At 38.5% G+C, this 21,515-nt stretch overlaps 1 protein-coding gene across 2 annotated transcripts in view; it reads right to left on the bottom strand.

The window, feature by feature from the left end:
* wdr93 (WD repeat domain 93) overlaps positions 1-21,515 on the bottom strand; it is a 57,813-nt gene that overhangs the window by 8,459 nt on the left and 27,839 nt on the right. For both annotated transcript variants that reach the window (XM_039773315.1, XM_039773316.1), the window contains exons 11-15: positions 20,238-20,324; positions 14,568-14,699; positions 14,017-14,230; positions 12,217-12,277; positions 11,966-12,119 (exon numbers count right to left, since the gene is read on the bottom strand). In XM_039773315.1, the coding sequence (XP_039629249.1) occupies positions 11,966-12,119; positions 12,217-12,277; positions 14,017-14,230; positions 14,568-14,699; positions 20,238-20,324 (648 nt within the window). The remainder of the gene's footprint in view (positions 1-11,965; positions 12,120-12,216; positions 12,278-14,016; positions 14,231-14,567; positions 14,700-20,237; positions 20,325-21,515) is intronic.

Genomic DNA, 21,515 nt, shown 5'->3' with positions numbered 1-21,515 from the left:
GGAACCATTAATGCCAACATGTACTGTGAGAGCATGATCCCCTCCCTTCGGAAACTGGGCCACAGGGCAGTATTCGAACAGGAGAACAACCCCAAACACACCTCCAAGACGACCACTGCCTTGCTAAAGAAACTGAGGGTAAAGGTGCTGGACTGGCCAAGCATGTCTCCAGACCTAAACCCTATTGAGCATCTGTGGGGCATTCTGAAACGGACGGTGGAGGAGCGCAAGGTCTCTAACATCCACAAGCTCCCTGATGTTGTCATGGAGGAGTAGAAGAGGATTCCAGTGGCAAACGTGAAGCTCTAGTGAACTCCATGCCCAAGAGAGTTAAGGCAATGCTGGAAAATAATTTTTCACTTAGGGGTGTACTCACTTTTGTTGCAAGTGGGTGTTGAGTTATTTTGAGGGAACAGCAAATTTACACTTTTATATAAGTTGTACACTGACTACTTTACATTGTGTCATTCATAGATAGATAGATAGATAGATAGGATACTTACTTTATTAATCCCAAGGGGAAATTCGCATGCTCCAGCAGCCGCATACTGATTAAAAACAATATTAAATTAAACACTGATAAAAATGCAGGTATAACAGACAATAACTTTGTATAATGTTAACGTTTACCCCACTGGGTGGAACTGAAGAGTCGCATAGTGTGGGGGAGGAACGATCTCCTCAGTCTGTCAATGGAGTAGTACAGTGACAGCAGTCTGTCACTGGAGCTGCTCCTCCGTCTGGAGATGACACTGTTCAGTGGATGTAGTGGATTCTCCATGATTGACAGGAGCCTGCTCAGTGCCCGTCACTCCGCCACGGATGTCAAATTGTCCAGCTCAGTGCCTACAATAGAGCCTGCCTTCCTCACCAGTTTGTCCAGGCGTGAGGCGTCCCTCTTCTTTATGCTGCCTCCCCAGCACACCACCATGTTGAAGAGGGCGCTCGCCCCAACCATCTGATAGAACATCTGCAGCATCTTATTGCAGACGTTGAAAGCCGCCAGCCTTCTAAAGAAGTATAGTCGGCTCTGTCCTCTCTTGCACAGAGCATCAGTATTGGCAGTCCAGTCCAATTGATCATCCAGCTGCACTCACAGATATTTATAGGTCTGCACCCTCTGCACACAGTCACCTCTGATGATCACGGGGTCCATGAGGGGCCTGGTCCTCCTAAAATCCACCACCAGCTCCTTGGTTTTGCTGGTGTTCAGTTGTACCATTTAACAAAGTCTTTGATTGGGTTCCTATAATCCTCCTCCTCCTGCCCACTCCTGATGCAGCCTACGATAGCAGTGTCATCAACAAACTTTTGCACGTGGCAGGACTCCGAGTTGTATTGGAAGTCCGATGTATATAGGCTGAACAGGACCGGAGAAAGTACAGTCCCCTGTGGCACTCCTGTGTTGCTGACCACAATGTCAGACCTGCAGTTCCCGAGACACACATACTGAGGCCTTACTGTCTGTAAGATAGTCCACGATCTATGCCACCAGGTATGAATCTACTCCCATCTTGGTCAGCTTGTCCTTAAGAAGCAGAGGTTAGATGGTGTTGAAGGTGCTAGAGAAGTCCAGAAACATAATTCTTACAGCACCACTGCCTCTGTCCAAGTGGGAGAGGGATCGGTGTAGCATATAGATGATGGCATCCTCCGCTCCCACCTTCTCCTGGTATGTGAACTGCAGAGGGTCGAGGGCATGGCGGACCTGTGGCCTCAGGTGGTGAAGCAGCAGCCGCTCTATGGTCTTCATCACATGTGACGTCAGAGCGACAGGCCGGAAGTCGTTCAAGCTCACTAGGATGTGATACCTTTGGGTCTGGGGTAATGCAAAATGTTTCCCTAAGCCTCTGGACTCTCCCCTGTTCCAGGCTCAGGTTGAAGATGCGCTGTAGAGGACTCCCCAGCTCCAATGCACAGGCCTTCAGCAGTCGTGGCGATACTCCATCTGGACCCACTGCTTTGCTGGCACGAACTCTCCTCAGCTCTCTGCTTACCTGGGCTGCTGTAATTGTGGGTGGGGATGTCTCTCCTATGCTGGTATCAGGAGAAGAATGGGTGGAGGGTGCAGTACTCTGAGGTGAGAGTGGGTTAGGGTGGTCAAACCTGTTAAAGAAGTTGTTCATCTGGTTTGCTCTCTCCACGTCTCTCTCGATGGTGGCACCCCACTTTGAGCAGCAGCCAGTGATGATCTTCATCCCATCCCACACTTCCTTCGTGCTGTTATTCTGCAACTTCTGCTCCAGCTTTCTCCTGTACTGCTCCTTCGCTGCCCTGAGCTGGACTTGGAGTTCCTTCTGCACGTGCTTGAGCTCATGCTGATCACCGCATTAAAAAGCCCTTTTCTTTTGGTTCAAAAGACCCTTGATGTCACTTGTAATCCATGGCTTATTGTTAGCATACCGGCATACTGTTCTTACTGGAACTACAATGTCCATACAGAAGTTGATGTAGTCAGTAGTGCAGTCAACAACCTCCTCAAAGTTCTCACTATATGATCCCTGCAGGATATCCCATCGATCTTATTTGGTAGTGAGTTCACATTTCCCAGGATCACAAAAGGCACCGAAGGCTTATATCACCACTTTCTCGCTAGCCTCTTAGCTTTTAGCTTAGTGCCGGCTCTGCTGCCACGATACGACCTTCTTACCTCGTCGAGTAAATAGGGAACCACACCGGCACGGGCCTTTGTTGTAAACGCTAGAAGTTGACTACCTGAATAGACGAGTCTCGGTTTGTAAAAATCCATGTCCAAGTAGTAAAAAGTGTCCAGGGAACAAGTCCACATAAAAGAAAGTGGTAGGAGTGATCAGTGAAATAGAGAAAAATAGAGAAAAAGGTAGAAAGATAAAGTCATACACGGAGCGGCTGGAAAGGCTGCCACTCGTGGCAGCGCCTGAGTCATTATTCGAGTGTCATATCTTCAGTGATGTCCCATGAAAAGATATAATAAAATATTTACAAAAATGTGAGGTGTGTACTCACTTTTGTGAGATAATGTATGTCATATTTAGCGACTGCATGAGGATTTTCCAGAACAGTTGTCCTCACCCTTTTTGTGTCAGCCAATAGCATACTGCCTAACAGAGGCAGTACTGTTTAAAGGGTTTAAAAGTACAGTGAGTTCAACCACAATCTCAGCCATTTTCTTTCTTTTCTCTACATTACTGTAGTACACATTCCTTATTCTTCATCACTGCATTCTATGCATTGTACTTCCAGATGACCATTCATTGGTTGTCAATTCTCATGCCACACAAGCCCATCCCTACTACTAATCACAAAATCAAACCTGCTTGATTTTGTTGGAGTGAGTTGAAGGGCACATCATATTCCACAACTGGTCTTCATGGGAACACACCATCAACCGCCTCCGACTCTCTAGATATTTTTAAATAAAGGCTATGACTGAAAAGTTGTCTAATGTGTTGTGGCTATGAAGGGACATGGCCTTTAACTGTGAAAAATTAAAATCAGCTTCTGTCTATGTAATCACGGTACATGAATAGATTTACACTTGTATTAAGTGTGTCTGGTATCCATTTTTGTGCACCTACTTTATGCTTGCAGTCTGAGTGATCTGATCACAAATGTATTTATACCTGCCTTTTAATGAGGTCAATTGCATTCTGCTTGTGGTTGAATCATTGAAAACACAGGTTAGTACCAGGTGTAAAGGTAGCTTTTGCCAGTAATACAGTAGGTGAGCAAATTTAGGGATGGCTCCAAGATAGAATGTAGGGACCCCTAAACGTTTCCTTTCATAGCTTAAACTAATAAATGATTAAATACAAGAATACCCCTATACACATCACCCCACCTATTACATTTATCTGTTTTCCAAAGAAGGTATTTAATATGTGGTCACATGGCACCAAATGAAAGGCTAGATGCAACACTGGACAAAGTGCCAGTCCTGACTATACTCTCACACTGTGATACAGGGGCAGGCTAGAGTCACCAATTATTATAAAGCACGTTTTGGGCAGGTGGGAGGAGAGGTCAATAACCTGAAGAAAAATCATTCAGACAAATGGAGAACATGCAAGCGTAATAGGGGCAGTGCATAGACTGAATTCAAGGTTCTAGAGGCCTGAAGCAGCAGAGCACCAAAGCGCCACTTCAGTTTGATTCCTCTAACTTCCACTTCACTACAGATTTTTGTGTGATATTGTATTACAGAATTTTATTTTTAAATTTCATATTCTAACATTCTCACTATTTTAACTACATTAAGCAGGTGCAACAATGGATGAATAGATATTTCAGCATGGCGTCTAAAAAATACTCAAGGAAATCAATCCAATTCAATTCCAATTACTCACTAAAAGCAGGCTCAGAGTGCTGCGACAAGTTCACAGGTAGACACAAATACTAACTTTACAAATTACTAATTATCTAATGAGTTCACATAAATAAAATTAACTGTTCCAGAAGGGATAGGTTTGTCAAGTCACTATAATTTGAGTTTTTAGAAGGAAGGATAAAGCTTAAAATACATTCAGACATAAAACACACAGCAAGTCAGATAAAAAGCTTTTATGAACAAGATAATAAATCACTAACAGTCGATTGCACACAATAATAGAATTCAGCTGCCATCTTGTGGTAACATTTTGAACCTATTGTGTAGTACTACAATACATCAAGTGCAGGAAACATTTTCTATTAATTACTAAAGAAAATTGCCCTCAAAGCAAAGACATTCCTTTATGTCACATTGACCTTTTATATTTTTGTGATTATTCATTAAAGTAAATTATTTTTAAGAGAAATACTGTAAGAAAACTTGGAGCTACTGCCTGAGAGAACTTCATAGCACTATTGTCTCTAATTTTTTTTTTAAGTATAATGAACATCAACTGCATTAGCCACAAGAGAGTGCCAGCAAGTTCAACTAATATAAGTGAACTGGAATAAAGAAAGAAAAATGTGTCTTTGCTAACACACTGGCATGAGGTCAACTATCTTAGAACACAACTTGTCTTCTTCGGTCAACTTGTCTTTTTCGGTATGTACATTGTTTTATTTTTCTATATTTACTGTACAGTGTTACAGCATTTCATAATTATTATTTTCAGTAAATTAATTTTCTTGAGTACTTAATCAAAGTAATAATAAAGCCATTACTTTTAAAAGGTAATGCAGTTCCATGGATTTGAAGACAGAATTAAGACCTGAAGGTCCACACTATTTGAACAGCTGTCCTATGATCTCCTTTAAATGATTTGCATTCACCGTTAACTGGGGAGCTAAAATTCTTATGTACTGTATCTCTTTATTTTCTGAATCTGCTTTTTCATAGTATTCAATAACCTAATAGCATTACATACAATGCAGGCACCAGTCCAGCGCAGGCCCTACTTATCCACACACCCATGCTCAAACATACTAGACAAGTTTACACTGTAGATCCCGTTTACCAACAGGGGTATTCAAGTCACTGGGATGTTTGATGAAAATATGCACACACCATAGGGGCTGAGACAGGTATTGAACCCAAGGAACTGAAGGTGTGAGTCTACACTTCTGAGAGAATCTGTGGTCCCTGTCTACCTGATTTAAAAGGACAATAACTAAGAAAACAAAAGTGAACTGTCTAACTGTCTAGAGACTTGAATTGGGAACGATTAAACAAAATATTCCATGATTACCTCAGTTTGTATCCCATCACAGCTGGTCAACTATTATTTCACAGCCCTATTCATTGACTACAGCTCAACATTTAACATTGTTGTACTAGCAGAGTTAAACACCAACCTCCTATTTAGAACTCTGGGCCACACTCTACTACTGAATTTTTGGAATTCCTAACCAACAAATCTTATCATGTGCAGATTGGTAGCACTGCATCCTCCATACTGGCCCTCAACACTGGTACTCCACAAGATGGTGTACTAGGCACCCTTCTCTACTCCTTGTTCACCTCTGACTACAGAGCCAGCCGCAGCTTTCACCCCATCATTGAATTTCCTGATATATACACCATAATAGGTCTGATCACCAACAATGATGTGAGAGCCTAGAGTGAAAAGATCTACCTGTTGACTCAGTGGTGCCAAGACAACAATCTCACCCTTAATGTGAACCAAACCAAGAAGCAGATCATAGACCTCAGAATGTAAAAGGCAGGCCAGAGTCCCAACTGCATGGTGCCGGTGGGGATAGAATTAGGTGTGGGGATGGGGTTCAGTAGGTTTAAATTTCTTGGAGCAAGTTTCACTTATGACCTGAAATGGGTATAATTAATTTTGGCTGTTGACAAAAATACTCACCAGTGTTGCTACTTCCACATCTGTTTTCACTAACCTGCCTTGAATTTATGCAGACATCTAGTCTGCTGACTCTTATTGTTTGTAGATTTTTGTCAAATTGCATATTTACTAACTCAAAAAAATCAACAAATTCTGTTTGCGGTTCATTTCTGTTTAAATATTGATTTTATTTTATATTTTTTTGGTTTTACAGGATTGTTTTTTTATACTGTATATTGCAAAAGATTGCATTACAAAAGTTATAATATCAAAAAAGGTCAACTTATGGCTGAATAAAACAAGCATAATTGCATAATTGAAATTTCAGAAGACATTTATTATTTATTTCTACAGAGAAGTGGAGAACCAAATCTGCTCATGTTGAAATGTGCCATATAAATGATACATGTATCATACTAAAATGTGTTTGCAATCTGTTTGTAATTTTACAAATCAGAAAATGCTATTTAACATACAAAGTTAATGTTAGATCCTTGAGCATGGGAGACGCGAATGTAGTATTGTTATTATTACAATGTAAACATAAGTTCCACCACTTGAAAAAATATTGAGTGATTTTAAGAACTGTTTCTTTTTTTGGTGCCCAAAGCTTGTGTCAGGAAAATCTATTCCAATGTCAAATGGGCTCTTTGAGATTTAGGATTCCATAAATATAATACAATGATTTTTCCAGAACTGATTAGAGGTTGGGAGCATGCACTGATAGCTTGTTGCTGCACCCACCACACAATGAACCACCTGGATTAGGACCTGAGTACAGCAGGTGACACCTCAGTGCCACACTGGATTAGCGTGTGTTTTTTTACGGAAGCCGAAGTGCCAATCCTGCCGCCAAACCCCAGGGTTTCCCTGTAAGTTGGATGCAAATTAATGTAATACCCAGGATGAAGCAATTGCAGGTTAAGGGCCTTGCTGAAAAGCTCAATGGAGTAGAGTCACTTCTTGGCATTAACGGGATTTAAAATGACAACCTTTCCGATTGCCAGTGCAGGGACCTCATGTATAAACAGTGCGTACGCACAAAAATGTTGTGTAAAAACATTTCCACATTCAAATCGCGATGTATAAAACCTAAACTTGGCATAAAGCCACGTACATTTCCACGGTACCTCATACCCTGGCGTACAAGTTGTTACTCTCACTGCACCTTCTTCTTCTTTCAGCTGCTCCCATTAGGGGTTGCCACAGCAGATCGTCTTTTTCCATATTACTCTCACTGCACCACTCAGAGTATTTATATCACTGTATCTGAGTGGGGACTCAAAGATCTACAGAAGCTGAGAAAGAGAAATATCGGTATACAGCATCAAACACACGCTTCCTCAGCCATGCTGCCTATTTGAACTGTTGTCACACGGCAAACGTTTCAAAGCCTTTCCTGTACGGACCTCGCAGTTCAGAAACAGTTTCATCCCAAGAACTATAAACACACTCAATCAGTCCATCAATTGCTCCTTGTAGAACTGTTTGTACTTATAAGTACAATTACCTCATTGTAAACTTGCACTACAGTTATAATATTGCACTATCTGAGCCACTTTATAAAGCGTGTATTTACATATGATGACGATATCATTTTTAAGATGAAATGCAGCAAAATATCTTTATTATACAGATAAAACTTTAACTTCATTTAAATAATCTATATTGTTAATAATCAAACATGCTAGGACATGGTGCCGCAGCGCTAGCGAGGAGCTTGCGCTCCGTTCACAGATTGTTCCTGCCTCGCGCTGTATTCTTGCTTGTGCTGGCGCGACACTAGAAGGACAGATGGATAGAATAATTAAACACGTACTACGAAGATATTTCAATGTGTTAAAAGTTTTGAAGAACCGGCATTCTAAGCTTATAGATGGCTTAACTTCTATTACAGAGCTGATTGTGTGGCGATTGGGTATTTGGAGAAAGAAGAGTAAGGAGAAGAATTAGGGGTTAGTACATTTGAAAGAGACAGTATTGCTACAATAAAGTATTTCATCAAAGGTCAAGCATGGCACAGCAAGCATCTTGCATGAGACATGAACAATCACTGCGCCATCGTATTCCCATGTTTAATAACATAATTTAACTCCTATCATCATGAAAATGATATCACATATACATCTTGGTATTTTAATTATTCAGAGAGCTGTAATATCACAAATGTAATGGATTCTGTGTCCTGTCGGAGGAAGAGAAAGCCCGGAAGTATGTAGTTACACATAGAGCACATAGAAGATCAAATACAAAACAAAGCATTTAACGTGCTACTTTAGTTACGATGGGATTTGAGAAACTAGTAAATTAAACGATTTTAAGATGATGTTCTACTTTAATGACAAAATAAACTACGTGATTAAAGTGGAAATTTCGAGATTAAAGTAGACATTTTGTGCTTTTTTCCCACTGTGTCTCTATTTTTTTTTTGTCTGTACCCTAATAAACTTTCATACAGCACTCAGACTGTGGGCTACGACTCACCTTTTCACTGCGACTTTGATATCTGACTTTATAGATCTTCTTTTTTATTTCGGGCACTGTGCGACTTTGTGAACTTGAGCTTTCGAGTTTCTCCAACACTCTGTCACTCGATCAACTTCCTTTTGTTGATTATATCACTGTTTAAACCAACAAATAGCACGTTTTTCTTTGCCTCCACTTGGTATTCGCTGAAATTCTTCTATTTTCCCCTGTGCTCGGCTCTGCTTAAGGGCTATTTATATTGATTTGCATATTCAAAGAGGCGTAATTCTGGGAGGAATTGGGGCGGGAAAGCAAGCATGTGCACGTGCGTTACTTTTCACGCTTACCAGGACTTATGTAGCGGAAGAACGTGGAAGTTTGCGTATGCACAGATTTATGCATCTGGAATTTTTTGTGCATAAGCACATTTCTGCTTTTGTCCATATGCCATGTTATAGTGTGAATTCTACGCGGGCGTTATACTTGAGGCCCCAGATCCTTAGCCTCAGAGCCACCAGTCTGCCCCAAATATATTTGAAAAAAAAAAACCCAAAAAAAACTGTAGTGAGTCAGCTAGGATGGGCTTTATAGTTCAGGTAAATAGCATTGCCTTAAAAGTATCAAAAATATATTAATAATAAGGCAATTAGGGATTTCATAAATTACAACAGTGTTGCCAAAAACTGTTTATTTGGTGGAACGAAGCTTGCCAGACTTATTCACCTAATTTCTCCAAAACAATACTGAAGGTCCCTAAAGTAGCACTCTCTGTCATACTGCTTGTTAATAGGACAATTCTTATGCGTGTCTGTCCAAGTCCAGACAATATCAGTAGATGTTTCTCCCATCACTCGCAAATACAAGCTTGTTTCTCTTTTTTATAGACAGTAAATTATTTCATCAGCTGACATACTTAATATTGTGTGTATAAACCCTGCAGAGCTCGTGGTACAATTTTCTAAACTCAATTTTATGACAAGAGGCAGGGATATAATTTGTTTCTTACCCAGAGGAGAGAATATTGTTTTCATATATGAAAGAAATCATAAAGTGAATTGTGTATATTTGGTGGTATTTGTTAGTTCTCTGTAACAAAAACGTCAATTTATCCCACCATTTATCAATCAATGTATATACCACTTAATTAATCTGATTTTAAGGACATGTGGGAAAAGAGCATCTACCCACACCACTGGGTGTAAGGCAGCAATTATTCATGGATGAAGTGCTAGACCACCTACATAGACACAGTCATGCAAATTATGTTTTTAGGATACAGAAGTGGGGAACTGGGAGAAAAACTTATATGACAAAAATGTGCAAATTCTTTGCAATCAGTATTATGTTTACTTATTTATTTATTTCAGAAATTTTGTAAATTCATAAATCATAATAAAATGTTCTACTGTTAATAGAATTCACAGGGTCTTTAACTTGAAACACTTATTTCTATTACCAAATTCAAGACATAAAATTTAAATAGTTACACTACCTATAAAATTATTCTTGATTTTTATTGATTTGACATTAAAGTGTCATTTCATGTATCATATATCTCTAAAGATAATCTGTGACTTTGTTCCAAAGCTGTAAGAGAGGTGACAAAGAAGGTTAAAGTTTCACAAGGACCAGGAGATGCAAAAGTGACCAAGGTCAAAACTCCAGTACTACCAAAGGATACTAATTACCAAAGACCAATACGTAAGCCAGCAAACAAGGTAAAAAATAAACACCCAAACAGTTTTGATTTTCTAAAAAGATTAAAAAATACACACATATGAGAAGTTATTTTTTGATTATCCAATAACTTGGATCCTGCCATCTTATATAGGCAGGGTACACTGGCATATGCTACATGACCGTGGTGTTACGCAGCTAGCAACAAGCACAGTGACTGCAAAGAACATTGTTGCAGGCATGGAAAAAGCACAGGAGAAAGCAGTGGCCACATTCCAAAAAAATACACAAAATGATGGCACAGAAACTTCATAAATATAACTGTAAAATATATTCACAATTATAAAACAAAGTCCAAAATAAAACAAAAATTGTGGAAATTGCTCAGAAAGGCTTCAGATGCTAAAATCATAACTATCTTTTGGTTTTAATGTCACAAGCACATATCATCTCTCTGTTAGTTGTTTGTATGACAGCTCATTTTTATAAACACAGAACAACACATAAAAGCATCATAATAGTGTAGTCGGTAGTTGTGCTGCTTCATGGATAGAGCATGCTGGGTTTTAGTTTGAATAATGTCTGGTTATGTAAGTTGGCTGTTCTACATTGGATTCAATATGAGTGGGAGTATGGGTGTGCATGAATGGGCCATTTCATGGACTGACGCTGTGTCCAGTGTTACTTCCTGCTTGTACCAAGAGCTGCTGGGACAGACTCAATTTCCCCATGACTTTGGCTTGCATTAAGCAGGTCTGAGCACTGAGAGCTGAGAGTAACTGACTGACTGACTGGCATATCAGCAATCAAGCTATTAAAATGCAGAGTACTGGAGCTGTAAGCATTCATCAGCATAACACTTTAATTTATTATCTTTATGTAGTGAATCAGTGTTAACTGGTTAACACCATGACAAAGATAACAAAAGTAATATAATAAACTGGGCCAGTGTATTTTAACAGACAACTTTTTGCCTTAGATGAGTTGGAGTGGCTTCTGCAACTGCTGGTTCATTGTTACCATTATAAATGCCACGTCACTGTGAAACAACAGCATAGAAACATTCCAAGGAATCTTAAGTTGGACATTTTACACATATAAACTACCAAATTAAACTTATTGTCATGAAATGTTGCAACATTCTGTTAAACTAGATTTTTGTATAAACAAAACTAGGTTTGTTCATTTACTTTTCACTGAGGCTGACAATTATGATGACCAAAATTAGCCTGAGACGCTACAAAATTATTTAACTGAAGCGAACCTTCATTATTCAGGTGTTTCAAATGAACAGTTTACATTTGATTAATTAAAATAAATGTATTCACAAAATATCATGGAAACATTAAATCACCTCACTTACCTTCTTTTGCTCTTACTGAAATAAGAAACTTTCTCTATTCTGCAATAAGCAGCCTTAAATATTGAAAATAATAACTAATCAAATGACTAATAATAATATCTAAATAATGACTAACTAATATCTAATCAAATCATAATTCATTTAGCTTGTTTAAGGTTGCTAAAGTGCATCTTATCTTATCTTATCTCTAGCATTGATCACATACCTTTCATGAACAGAGCTGTATTCTGTGGACTTAACAGGAACATCGGACGCCATGGATCTGCCAATATGTGTGTATGTGGCAGGGAGAAGCAACAAACTGGTTTCCCGTCAGTATTCATAATGGCAATATTACCATTTCTGGTTATAAGAAGAACCTGAACAAAAGGAAATATTATACCAATAAATATTACAGATTTTTGTTTGTTATATTTCATTTTCTCCTTAAAAACTAAAGGGATTTAGAGTTCTTACCAAAGTTGGATAAAGTGGTATAGGAGCATATGTGTGAGGCAAACTATCTTTGGAATCAGCCCTGTTGAATATATAATATGTTAGTTAAAGTTAGAACAGTGCTCTTTGTTTGGGAAAAAATAAAAAATAGTTGTAATCACAATATTCAATTCAGTTTATTTTTTAAGCTAACAGTCATTACAGTCAGTGCCGTTGCTAGTTGATTTTTCACCCTAGACCAAGCTTATTAGTGCGCAAAACAACTGTTAGGTAGCTAACCCATGTGATCTGCGCCCTAGGCGAATGTCTAATTTGCCTTAATGGTGGGGCTTGTCCCGATTACAGCAATGATGCATACTGTACTACCTTACAAAAAGTTTTAAAAATAAACATAGTAATGAACTTATCACAAAATAAAAATGAAAATATATCTGGCAGCAATTACACAGTATGTATACAGATCCAAGGGAAAGGGAAAAGGATGCAAGGATTGCCAGGGGCAATGACATCACTAAGATGGTACAGGAATAAGGAAAGACTCGAAACAGACTGCCAAAAAACAAAGTCTTCAGTGCATTAAGTGCAGCTAAATGTAACATTGTAGGAGGCAAGGTTCATTGGAGCAATGCACAGACAAAGTTACAAGTAGGCGACTGAGTATTAAAACATAGAACAAAGAGCATAATGCAGTTTACAGTGTTGTGCTGTAGCTTAAGAATTTAAGCCATAGCAATTTTTGATCTCTCTTACAAACATAACAAAGAAGGTGGACTTATTTTTTCACTGTTATTGTTCTGCTGAAGTTGGGTAAAATGGAAGTCTGTAGGGAATACTGGCACCTCCTGCAGAAATGAAAATTAAAAACTATAAACAATAATGATGCTTATATAAGATGTCATTGTTTTATCCAGTATGAAAGTCTTAAAGTAGCAAAGAACATATTGTTCCTGCACATTTTGTATGTTGTGATAAAATGATTACAGTACCAGAGGCCCTTCATGGAACTCAGATGTTAGGGGATTTTTCAAAACATATATCCTTGAACATAAGAAAGTGCCCTTTCTAAACATTAGTAAAGGAATTTTAATGCTTATTGTAATCTGTAAACACTACAATGAGATTTCCTACTGCTGTGTCTCATATAGACTACACAATTGGTCAGACAAAAAAAGAAATCATCAGTAGGCAATGAATAGAAAACACTAAATACAAAATCCAGCAAACAAAAGGTGGGGGGAGAGCAAAGAAGTCAGTAAATTCATTAGTGAATATGATCATATGTAGGCATTCAATAGCTTTGAGAACGGAGGGTAAAAATAGTCCCAAAATCTAGCAGTGTATTAACTGTTTGTCCATTTATGTCTGTGTGTGTATACAGTATATGTCCACAATTGACAGGACCTGCTCTTAAGCAAAAACAAATAATTTAGTCTTTGATGCAATTACAAGAGGACATACATTTTTAAAAACATTTGTATTCATTAAGCTTGGTAAAAAAAATACAGTTGATATAAAGTTCTTGGAATGAAAAAGTATAAATAGAGAGCCTCGTATAATCATTGCATTTCTCTGAGAAGTCTGGAAGTACAGAAAATGAGGTAACAAGAGGCAGGTTTATCACCTTTCAAAAATTACTACCACTAACACTTTACTTACCCAAAAGAAAAATATCTGCAATGTGGCGGTCTAAGAATTAGTGCTATTAAATTCAGAAAAAGAACCTTATGGTCATTTCAAAAAGGTTATACATTTCCTCTGGCACTCAACACATCTGTTGCCACTTTAAAAGTTAATAAAAATCAAATGTGGTTTACAATTCACCTTTCAGTGAGCCTTGTCAGTGTTGTTTCTTTGCTTCTTGCTGTGGAAATGATGTATGATGATCCATCACTACATGCTGCCAAGACTTGAATTTTAGGGTTAGGCAAGACCAGACTGATAGGGGTGGTCTCCACATTGCCAAAACAGAGATCAAAAAACTGCACCCTGTTAACAGGACTTGTATCTGGGAGTACAACAACTGCCATGGGAAGGCCTGTAAAGAACACAGCAAATGAAGCAACAAGCCATAACCAGTTGAGAGAAATATTATTACCTAGACAGTAACTGCCATTCTGAGGTTTTGTGAATCTAATTATTTATTGGAAAAGTCTCAAGATGTTTAAGATATTTTCAATTAGTTTTAATGGAAGAAGTCAGAAGGTGGATCATTACTGTCTTTAAAAGCTCAAATGCCATGTGGTTTTCTTCAAAAGTAACTAAAAGAATGTATAACAAAATATATACTTCTTCTCAAAGGTTGCAATTAAATAATTGGAAGAATTGTTTGCACGTTTTGAAATAAGATGTAATAAGCCAAACTTCATACATGCCTAATAACCTGTCCCAAATTGTCAGCACACCATCCATAAGACCCAAAGCGATGTATCCTGTGGAAGAACTTACAGAGGAGCACAGAATTGGCTTAGCATTGGGCAATACAACATCAGGCCTTGGTTCGGAGTCTGAAAAAATAATTACATTTATTATATCAGAAAAAAATAACAGTTAAAATTGTTTTTTAGCAGAATGTATACACACACACACACACATTATATATATATATACACACACACACACACACACACACACAGTGGGTACGGAAAGTATTCAGACCCCCTTAAATTTTTCACTCTCTGTTATATTTGCAGCCATTTGCTAAAATCATTTAAATTAATTTTTTTCATCATTAATGTACACACAGCACCCCATATTGACACACAAAAAAAAAGAATTTTTGAAATTGTTGCAGATTTATTAAAAAAAGATTACATGGTCCCAAGTATTCAGACCCTTTGCTCAGTATTTAGTAGAAGTACCCTTTTGAGCTAATTTGGGGATCCTCTGCCTTTAGCTGCCCACACATACTGCTTAGAATCAAAGCCAAAAAGTTCTATCCTGGTCTCATCAGACCAGAGAATCTTATTTCTCACCATTTCAGAGTCCTTAATGTGTCTTTTAGCAAACGCCATGCGGGCTGTCATGTGTCTTGCCTCTCCTCAGTGTGTGGACACAACCAGGCACTGCTCATCACTTGTCCAATACAGTCCCCACAGTGAAGCATGGTGGTGGCAGCATCATGCTGTGGGGGTGTTTTTCAGCTGCAGGGACAGGACGACTGGTTGCAATTGAGGGAAAGATGAATGCGGCCAAGTACAGGGATATCCTGGACAAAAACCTTCTCCGGAGTGCTAAGGACCTCAGACTGGGCCGAAGGTTTACCTTCCAACAAGACAATGACCCTAAGCACACAGCTAAAATAACGAAGGAGTGGCTTCACAACAACTCTGTGACTGTTCTTGAATGGCCCAGCCAGAACCCTGACTTAAACCCAATTGAGTATCTCTGGAGAGACCTAAAAATGGCTGTCCACCAACGTTTACCATCCAAACTGACAGAACTGGAGAGGATCTGCAAGGAGGAATGGCAGAGAATCCCCAAATCCAGGTGTGAAAAACTTGTTGCATCTTTCCCAAGACGACTCATGGCTGTATTAGCTGAAAAGGGTGCTTCTACTAAATACTGAGCAAAGGGTCTGAATACTTAGGACCATGTGATATTTCAGTCTTTCTTTTTTAATAAATCTGCAACAATTTCAAAAATTCTTTTTTTTGTCTGTCAATATGGGGTGCTGTGTGTACATTAATGAGGAAAAAAAATAATTTAAATGATTTTAGTAAATGGCTGCAATATAACAAAGAAAATGGCTGCAATATAACAAAGAGTGAAAAATTGAAGGGGGTCTGAATACTTTCCGTACCCACTGTATGTATGTATGTGTGTGTGTATATATATATATATATATTTTGTCACACACGCGCGCATGGGAGGCAGCTAAAGGGCTCGAGTGAAGGCAGTTCTGAGCCATGCCGGGATGTGGCAGAGTGCACTAACTCTCTTTCTCACTTCCCTGTAGACCTAACCCGGGAGGTTCCACCTGTCTCTCTGGACGTCACTTCTGGGACCGAGCCAATGGAGACAGACCTTGCCAGCTCCGCCCCTGATGTCACATCCGGGACTAATCCAATGAAAGATGAACACGTGCCCAATCCTTATGACCTCACTTCCTGCCTCCCCCTTTAAAAGCCTTCCCTTTTCCCTTCTCTGACAGTCTTGTTTTGGACTCTGTTGTAAGCACTTCAGTGCTGGTATTTGGAAAAAGAAAACGACTTTGCAGCCAGGATACCTAATTACATGGGTGGCTGCCCCAAACCCTTTTTCTGTCTTTGTCTCGTTTTGTGACAATATATATACATATATATATATATATATATATATACACATCCACATACATTCAGTGCATCCGGAAAGTATTCACAGCGCATCACTTATTCCAAATTTTATGTTACAGCCTTATTCCAAAATGGATTAAATTCATTTTTTTCCCTCAGAATTCTACACACAACACCCCATAATGACAACGTGAAAAAAGTTTACTTGAGGTTTTTGCAAATGTATTAAAAATAAAGAAAAACTGAGAAAACACATGTACATGTGGCGGATGTTAGCCGACTTGCTGACCAACCACATGTGTTACCTGGTAGGTAACCACCCATACAATGAGATTGTGATTCAGACTATGAATGCCATGAATGTAATTACCCCGATCTACATAGTGTCGAAAACACGAACCACACGCTGTGGCGCAATGTAAGAGGCTTCGTCTCTGACACTGACGTTCCGAGGTTCGATTCCCAAAAGGGGGTGCAGTGAGTATGTACGCCTGATGAACCCAGAATTAGGGTGAAACACGTGTCGTGTACTCTTTGCATTATTTGACAGTAAAACTATTTCAACCATTCTATGATCTGCTTCTCGCAAATGAAAGAGGGCACCGTGGCAGATCTTAGCCGACTTGCTGACCAACCACAAGCGTTACTTGGTAGGTAACCACCCATACAATCAGATTGTGATTCAGACTATGAATATTATATATATATATATATATATATATATATATATATATATATATATATATATATATATATATATATATATATATATATATATATATATACTGCTCAAAAGAATTAAAGGAACACTTTTTAATCAGAGTATAGCATAAAGTCAATGAAACTTATGGGATATTAATCTGGTCAGTTAAGTAGCAGAGGGGGTTGTTAATCAGGTTCAGCTGCTGTGGTGTTAATGAAATTAACAACAGCTGCACTAGAGGGGCAACAATGAGTTGACCCCCAAAACAGGATTGTTTAACAGGTGGAGGCCACTGACATTTTTCCCTCCTCATCTTTTCTGACTGTTTCTTCACTAGTTTTGCATTTGGCTACAGTCAGTGTCACTACTGGTAGCATGAGGCGATACCTGGACCCTACAGAGGTTGCACAGGTAGTCCAACTTCTCCAGGATGGCACATCAATACGTGTCATTGCCAGAAGGTTTGCTGTGTCTCCCTGCACAGTCTCAAGGGCATGGAGGAGATTCTAGGAGACAAGCAGTTACTCTAGGAGAGCTGGAGAGGGCCATAGAAGGTCCATAACCCATCAGCAGGACCAGTATCTGCTCCTTTGGGCAAGGAGGAACAGGATGAGCACTGCCAGAGCCCTACAAAATGACTTCCAGCAGGCCACTGGTGTGAATGTCTCTGACCAAACAACCAGAAAGACTTCATGAGGGTGACCCAAGGGCCCCATGTCCTCTAATGGGCCCTGAGCTCACTGCCCAGCAGCATGCAGCTCGATTGGCATTCGCCATAGAATACCAGAATTGGCAGATGCACCACTGGTGCCCTGTGCTTATACAGATGAGAGCAGGTTCACCCTGAGCACGTGACAGAAGTGAAAGGGTCTGGAGAAGCCATGGAGAACATTATGCTGCCTGTAACATCGTTCAGCATGAGCAGTTTGGTGGTGGGTTAATGATTGTCTGGGGAGGCATATCCATGGAGGGTCACACAGAACGCTACAGGCTTGACAAAGGCACCTTGGCTGCCATTAGATATCAGGATGAAATCCTTGGACCCATTGTCAGACCCTATGCTGGTACAGTGGCTCCTGGTGCACGACAATTCCTGGCCTCATGTGGTGAGAGTATGCAGGCAGTTCCTGGAGGATGAAGGAATTGATACCATTGACTGGCCACCACACTTTCCTGACCTAAATCCAATAGAACACCTCTGGGACATTATGTTTTGGTCCATCCAATGCCACCAGGTTGCACCTCAGACTGTCCAGGAGCTCAGTGATGCCCTGGTCCAGATCTGGGAGGAGATCCCCCACAACACCATCTGTCATCTCATTAGAATCATGCACCGATGTTGTCAGGCATGTATACAGTACAAGAACACAGGGGCCATACAAAGTGCTGCGTACAATTTTGAGTTTCTGCAATTTAATTTTGGCAAAATGGACTAGCCTGCCACATAATTTTTTCACTCTGATATTTGGGGCGTCTTTGAATTCAGGGCTCTGTAGGTTGATCATTTTCATTTCCATCAAACGATGTGGCATTATTTCGTTCCTAACACATTACCCAGTCTATATCAGTATAGATATCCAGGAGAATTTCTTTTTCCCATTGAGATCTGATGTGTTTTCAAAGTGTTCCTTTAATTTTTTTGAGCAGTATACATACATACATACATACATACAAACTATATATATACACACACACACACCTTATTCATTTTCTCCCCTTCCCTGTCCACAGCCTTTGCCCCAGTGGCATGATACCGATAACTTCATGCTTCACAGTAGGCACTGTGCCTATGGATGATGATGAACTTCATTGGTCCTACATCAAAAGGTCCTAAATATATCTCTTTAAATTAAAGTCAGTAAAATAAAATCTTGACCCTGTCGGACAATAAGAGATCTTTCCACAGTCTTTTCAGATAAATATATTTTTCAAAAAAGATACATTCATACAGGCCTGGATGCTCTTTTTTGTGAGAAATTAAATTTGACTTATGCCATAGCTCAGACTTGTACACGAAAACATTTGCAATATGAAGGTACATTAATATCCAATTACTGTCATAAATTTATATATTGTGTGGTTGATTGAATGATTATTATTTATGGTGAAAAAATATGATTTGTCTTGACTTCAGAATTTAGGTCACCAAACCTGAAATTTCAGTTAGGGAGTGTACATCTTTAATACATTCATTCTGCATTTTTTATGATGGTTAATGTTGTATTTAATGTTATTCATTTATCATAACTGTTTCATATTTGTAGGTGTGTACACTACTTTCAGCATGAAAGTAAGAAATGTGGTATACATATAAAAAAATTAATTTTTTAACTCGGTATATTAATAACTGAAATAAATCAATTATCAGCAAATAAAATAAAAACAAGCTCAGAGTAAAAATGGACACGTCATTATTATACAGTAGATCTGAAATACAGGTTATATAAAACATTGAAAAAAACGATAATATACCAAAATGAATTGAACAAACACTTAGAGTATTCTTTTAAATTACCTATCAGTCAGCTAACGTTTTTATTGCTATACTTGTAATTCTAGATTATATTACAAAACTGATATAGCTTAAGCTGTCATTCTTAATTTTTTGTCAGTTTCATAAATTGCCTAAATGTCTTATCACCCATCTCTTTGTTACATGCTTATAATGGTATACTTAATTGGCATGAGACTGCTTTGCACAAGAACAATTACCTCTCCCAAATATACTGTACATACATAAAAATGACTGAATGATAAGATCGGAGATGCACACTATATTGTTGTATCTTCAGCATCTTCAACTTGTATTATGCTAGCAGAGAAACAATTTAAATCTCAGAGACTCATGTGACCACAGGTGCCTAGCACATTATTACTATGCCATGTCTATTTTTGTTAGACTAAGCCTACTGCAGTCCAAAATTGAGGTTTAAAAGAAGGTAATTGCTTAAGACTGTAAGAGTATTCCTGTGTATCTGGTATTTATAATCAGTGACCGCTTTATACATTTCTAAAGTGCAATAGTATAATAGAAAATGAATAAAAATTACTGAAGTGATTTTTTTTACCTGTTTTCTCCTTTGTTTGTCTGACAAGCAGATACTTAAAGAGGTTATGACTTCCACTCCACCATAGACTCAAAGCAATTGGCACCCCTAAAAGACAGAAGATTAATAATCTGCTGTTATTTTACATGAAAAGTAAAAACAAAAATAAATGTCACTCTTTTAAATTCAACCATACTAAACTATCTGTCATGAAGTACTGTTAATAAAAGTACAGTTATGGTAAAATATACTTTGTATGATGAAGTAGTGCTATAAACAAACCACACCAGCAATCACATAAGATCTCTTTCCTAGCAGATTAAACTTTTCGTTTACTTGCAGTATATTCTTATGCACACATTGAACCTAAATCCTTATTATTACATGGATAACAATGTTTTGTTACTTAAATAACACAAACAAAAGTAATCAAAAGGTTTAAAGCATAACAAATATTCAATGGTACTGATTATATAAGTGGACAAAGATTAGCTGCTGTGTAATATGTGAATCTTGCATGTCTACTTTATAGTGTATATTTCTTGTTTCCAAACCAAGTCAACAAGGATGCTGAAAAGTGTAAAATCAAGTATCATGTTTTGCCTTTGAACTTCTGACTGTAAAGCACAATCAATCATCAGTGAATCATTCTCTAGTAAATGTGTCTCCTTTTACAGCCACGGTAATAAAAGAGCTACATAATTATGTGGCAGAAAATATCTTAAAGATGACACAAAGTCTGGCCTGTGAATCATACAGAGTGACAGTTCATGAGACAGAAAACAACACAGAGTTTTATTATGAGACAGTTGAGTTCATTCTTTAGGATCAATTAAACCTGAGCAAGGTCTGTGCAAATTGGCTACCTAGAACATTGACTCCTGAAATGAATTATTAGTACATTCAATGTTCCAAGGACAGTCTCAAGTTAATTATTTCAGAATAGAAACACATAGATATATTTCCTAACAGAGAATGAAACTTGCATACATCAATATGACCCAGAGTTTAAACATCAATAAAAAGGTAAGTATGGTGATTTGCTAACAAAGAAATTCCAGATCCAAGCTAGTGCTGTTAAGATCAAGTGCATATTTTTTCTTGATACTGAAGGTGTAGATTATATTGATTATATGCCTGAAAAGGTCCTCCTAACGGGTCAATATTAGAATCTTTCTGCGGCAGACAATTAAGGTAAAGCAGCAAGGAAAGCTATCGAGCATCTGTCGTATCCTTTAATGACAATGGCCCCCCAGTCACAATCTATTGGTTGTAAGGGCTTCTCTTTAAAACTTTAGC

The sequence above is a fragment of the Polypterus senegalus genome, chromosome 12 (assembly GCF_016835505.1).
Source record: "Polypterus senegalus isolate Bchr_013 chromosome 12, ASM1683550v1, whole genome shotgun sequence".
In the NCBI taxonomy this organism is placed as follows: Eukaryota; Metazoa; Chordata; class Cladistia; order Polypteriformes; family Polypteridae; genus Polypterus; species Polypterus senegalus.
The sequence above is the reverse complement of the archived record's forward strand: the minus strand, read 5'-3'. Positions and strand labels throughout refer to the sequence as shown.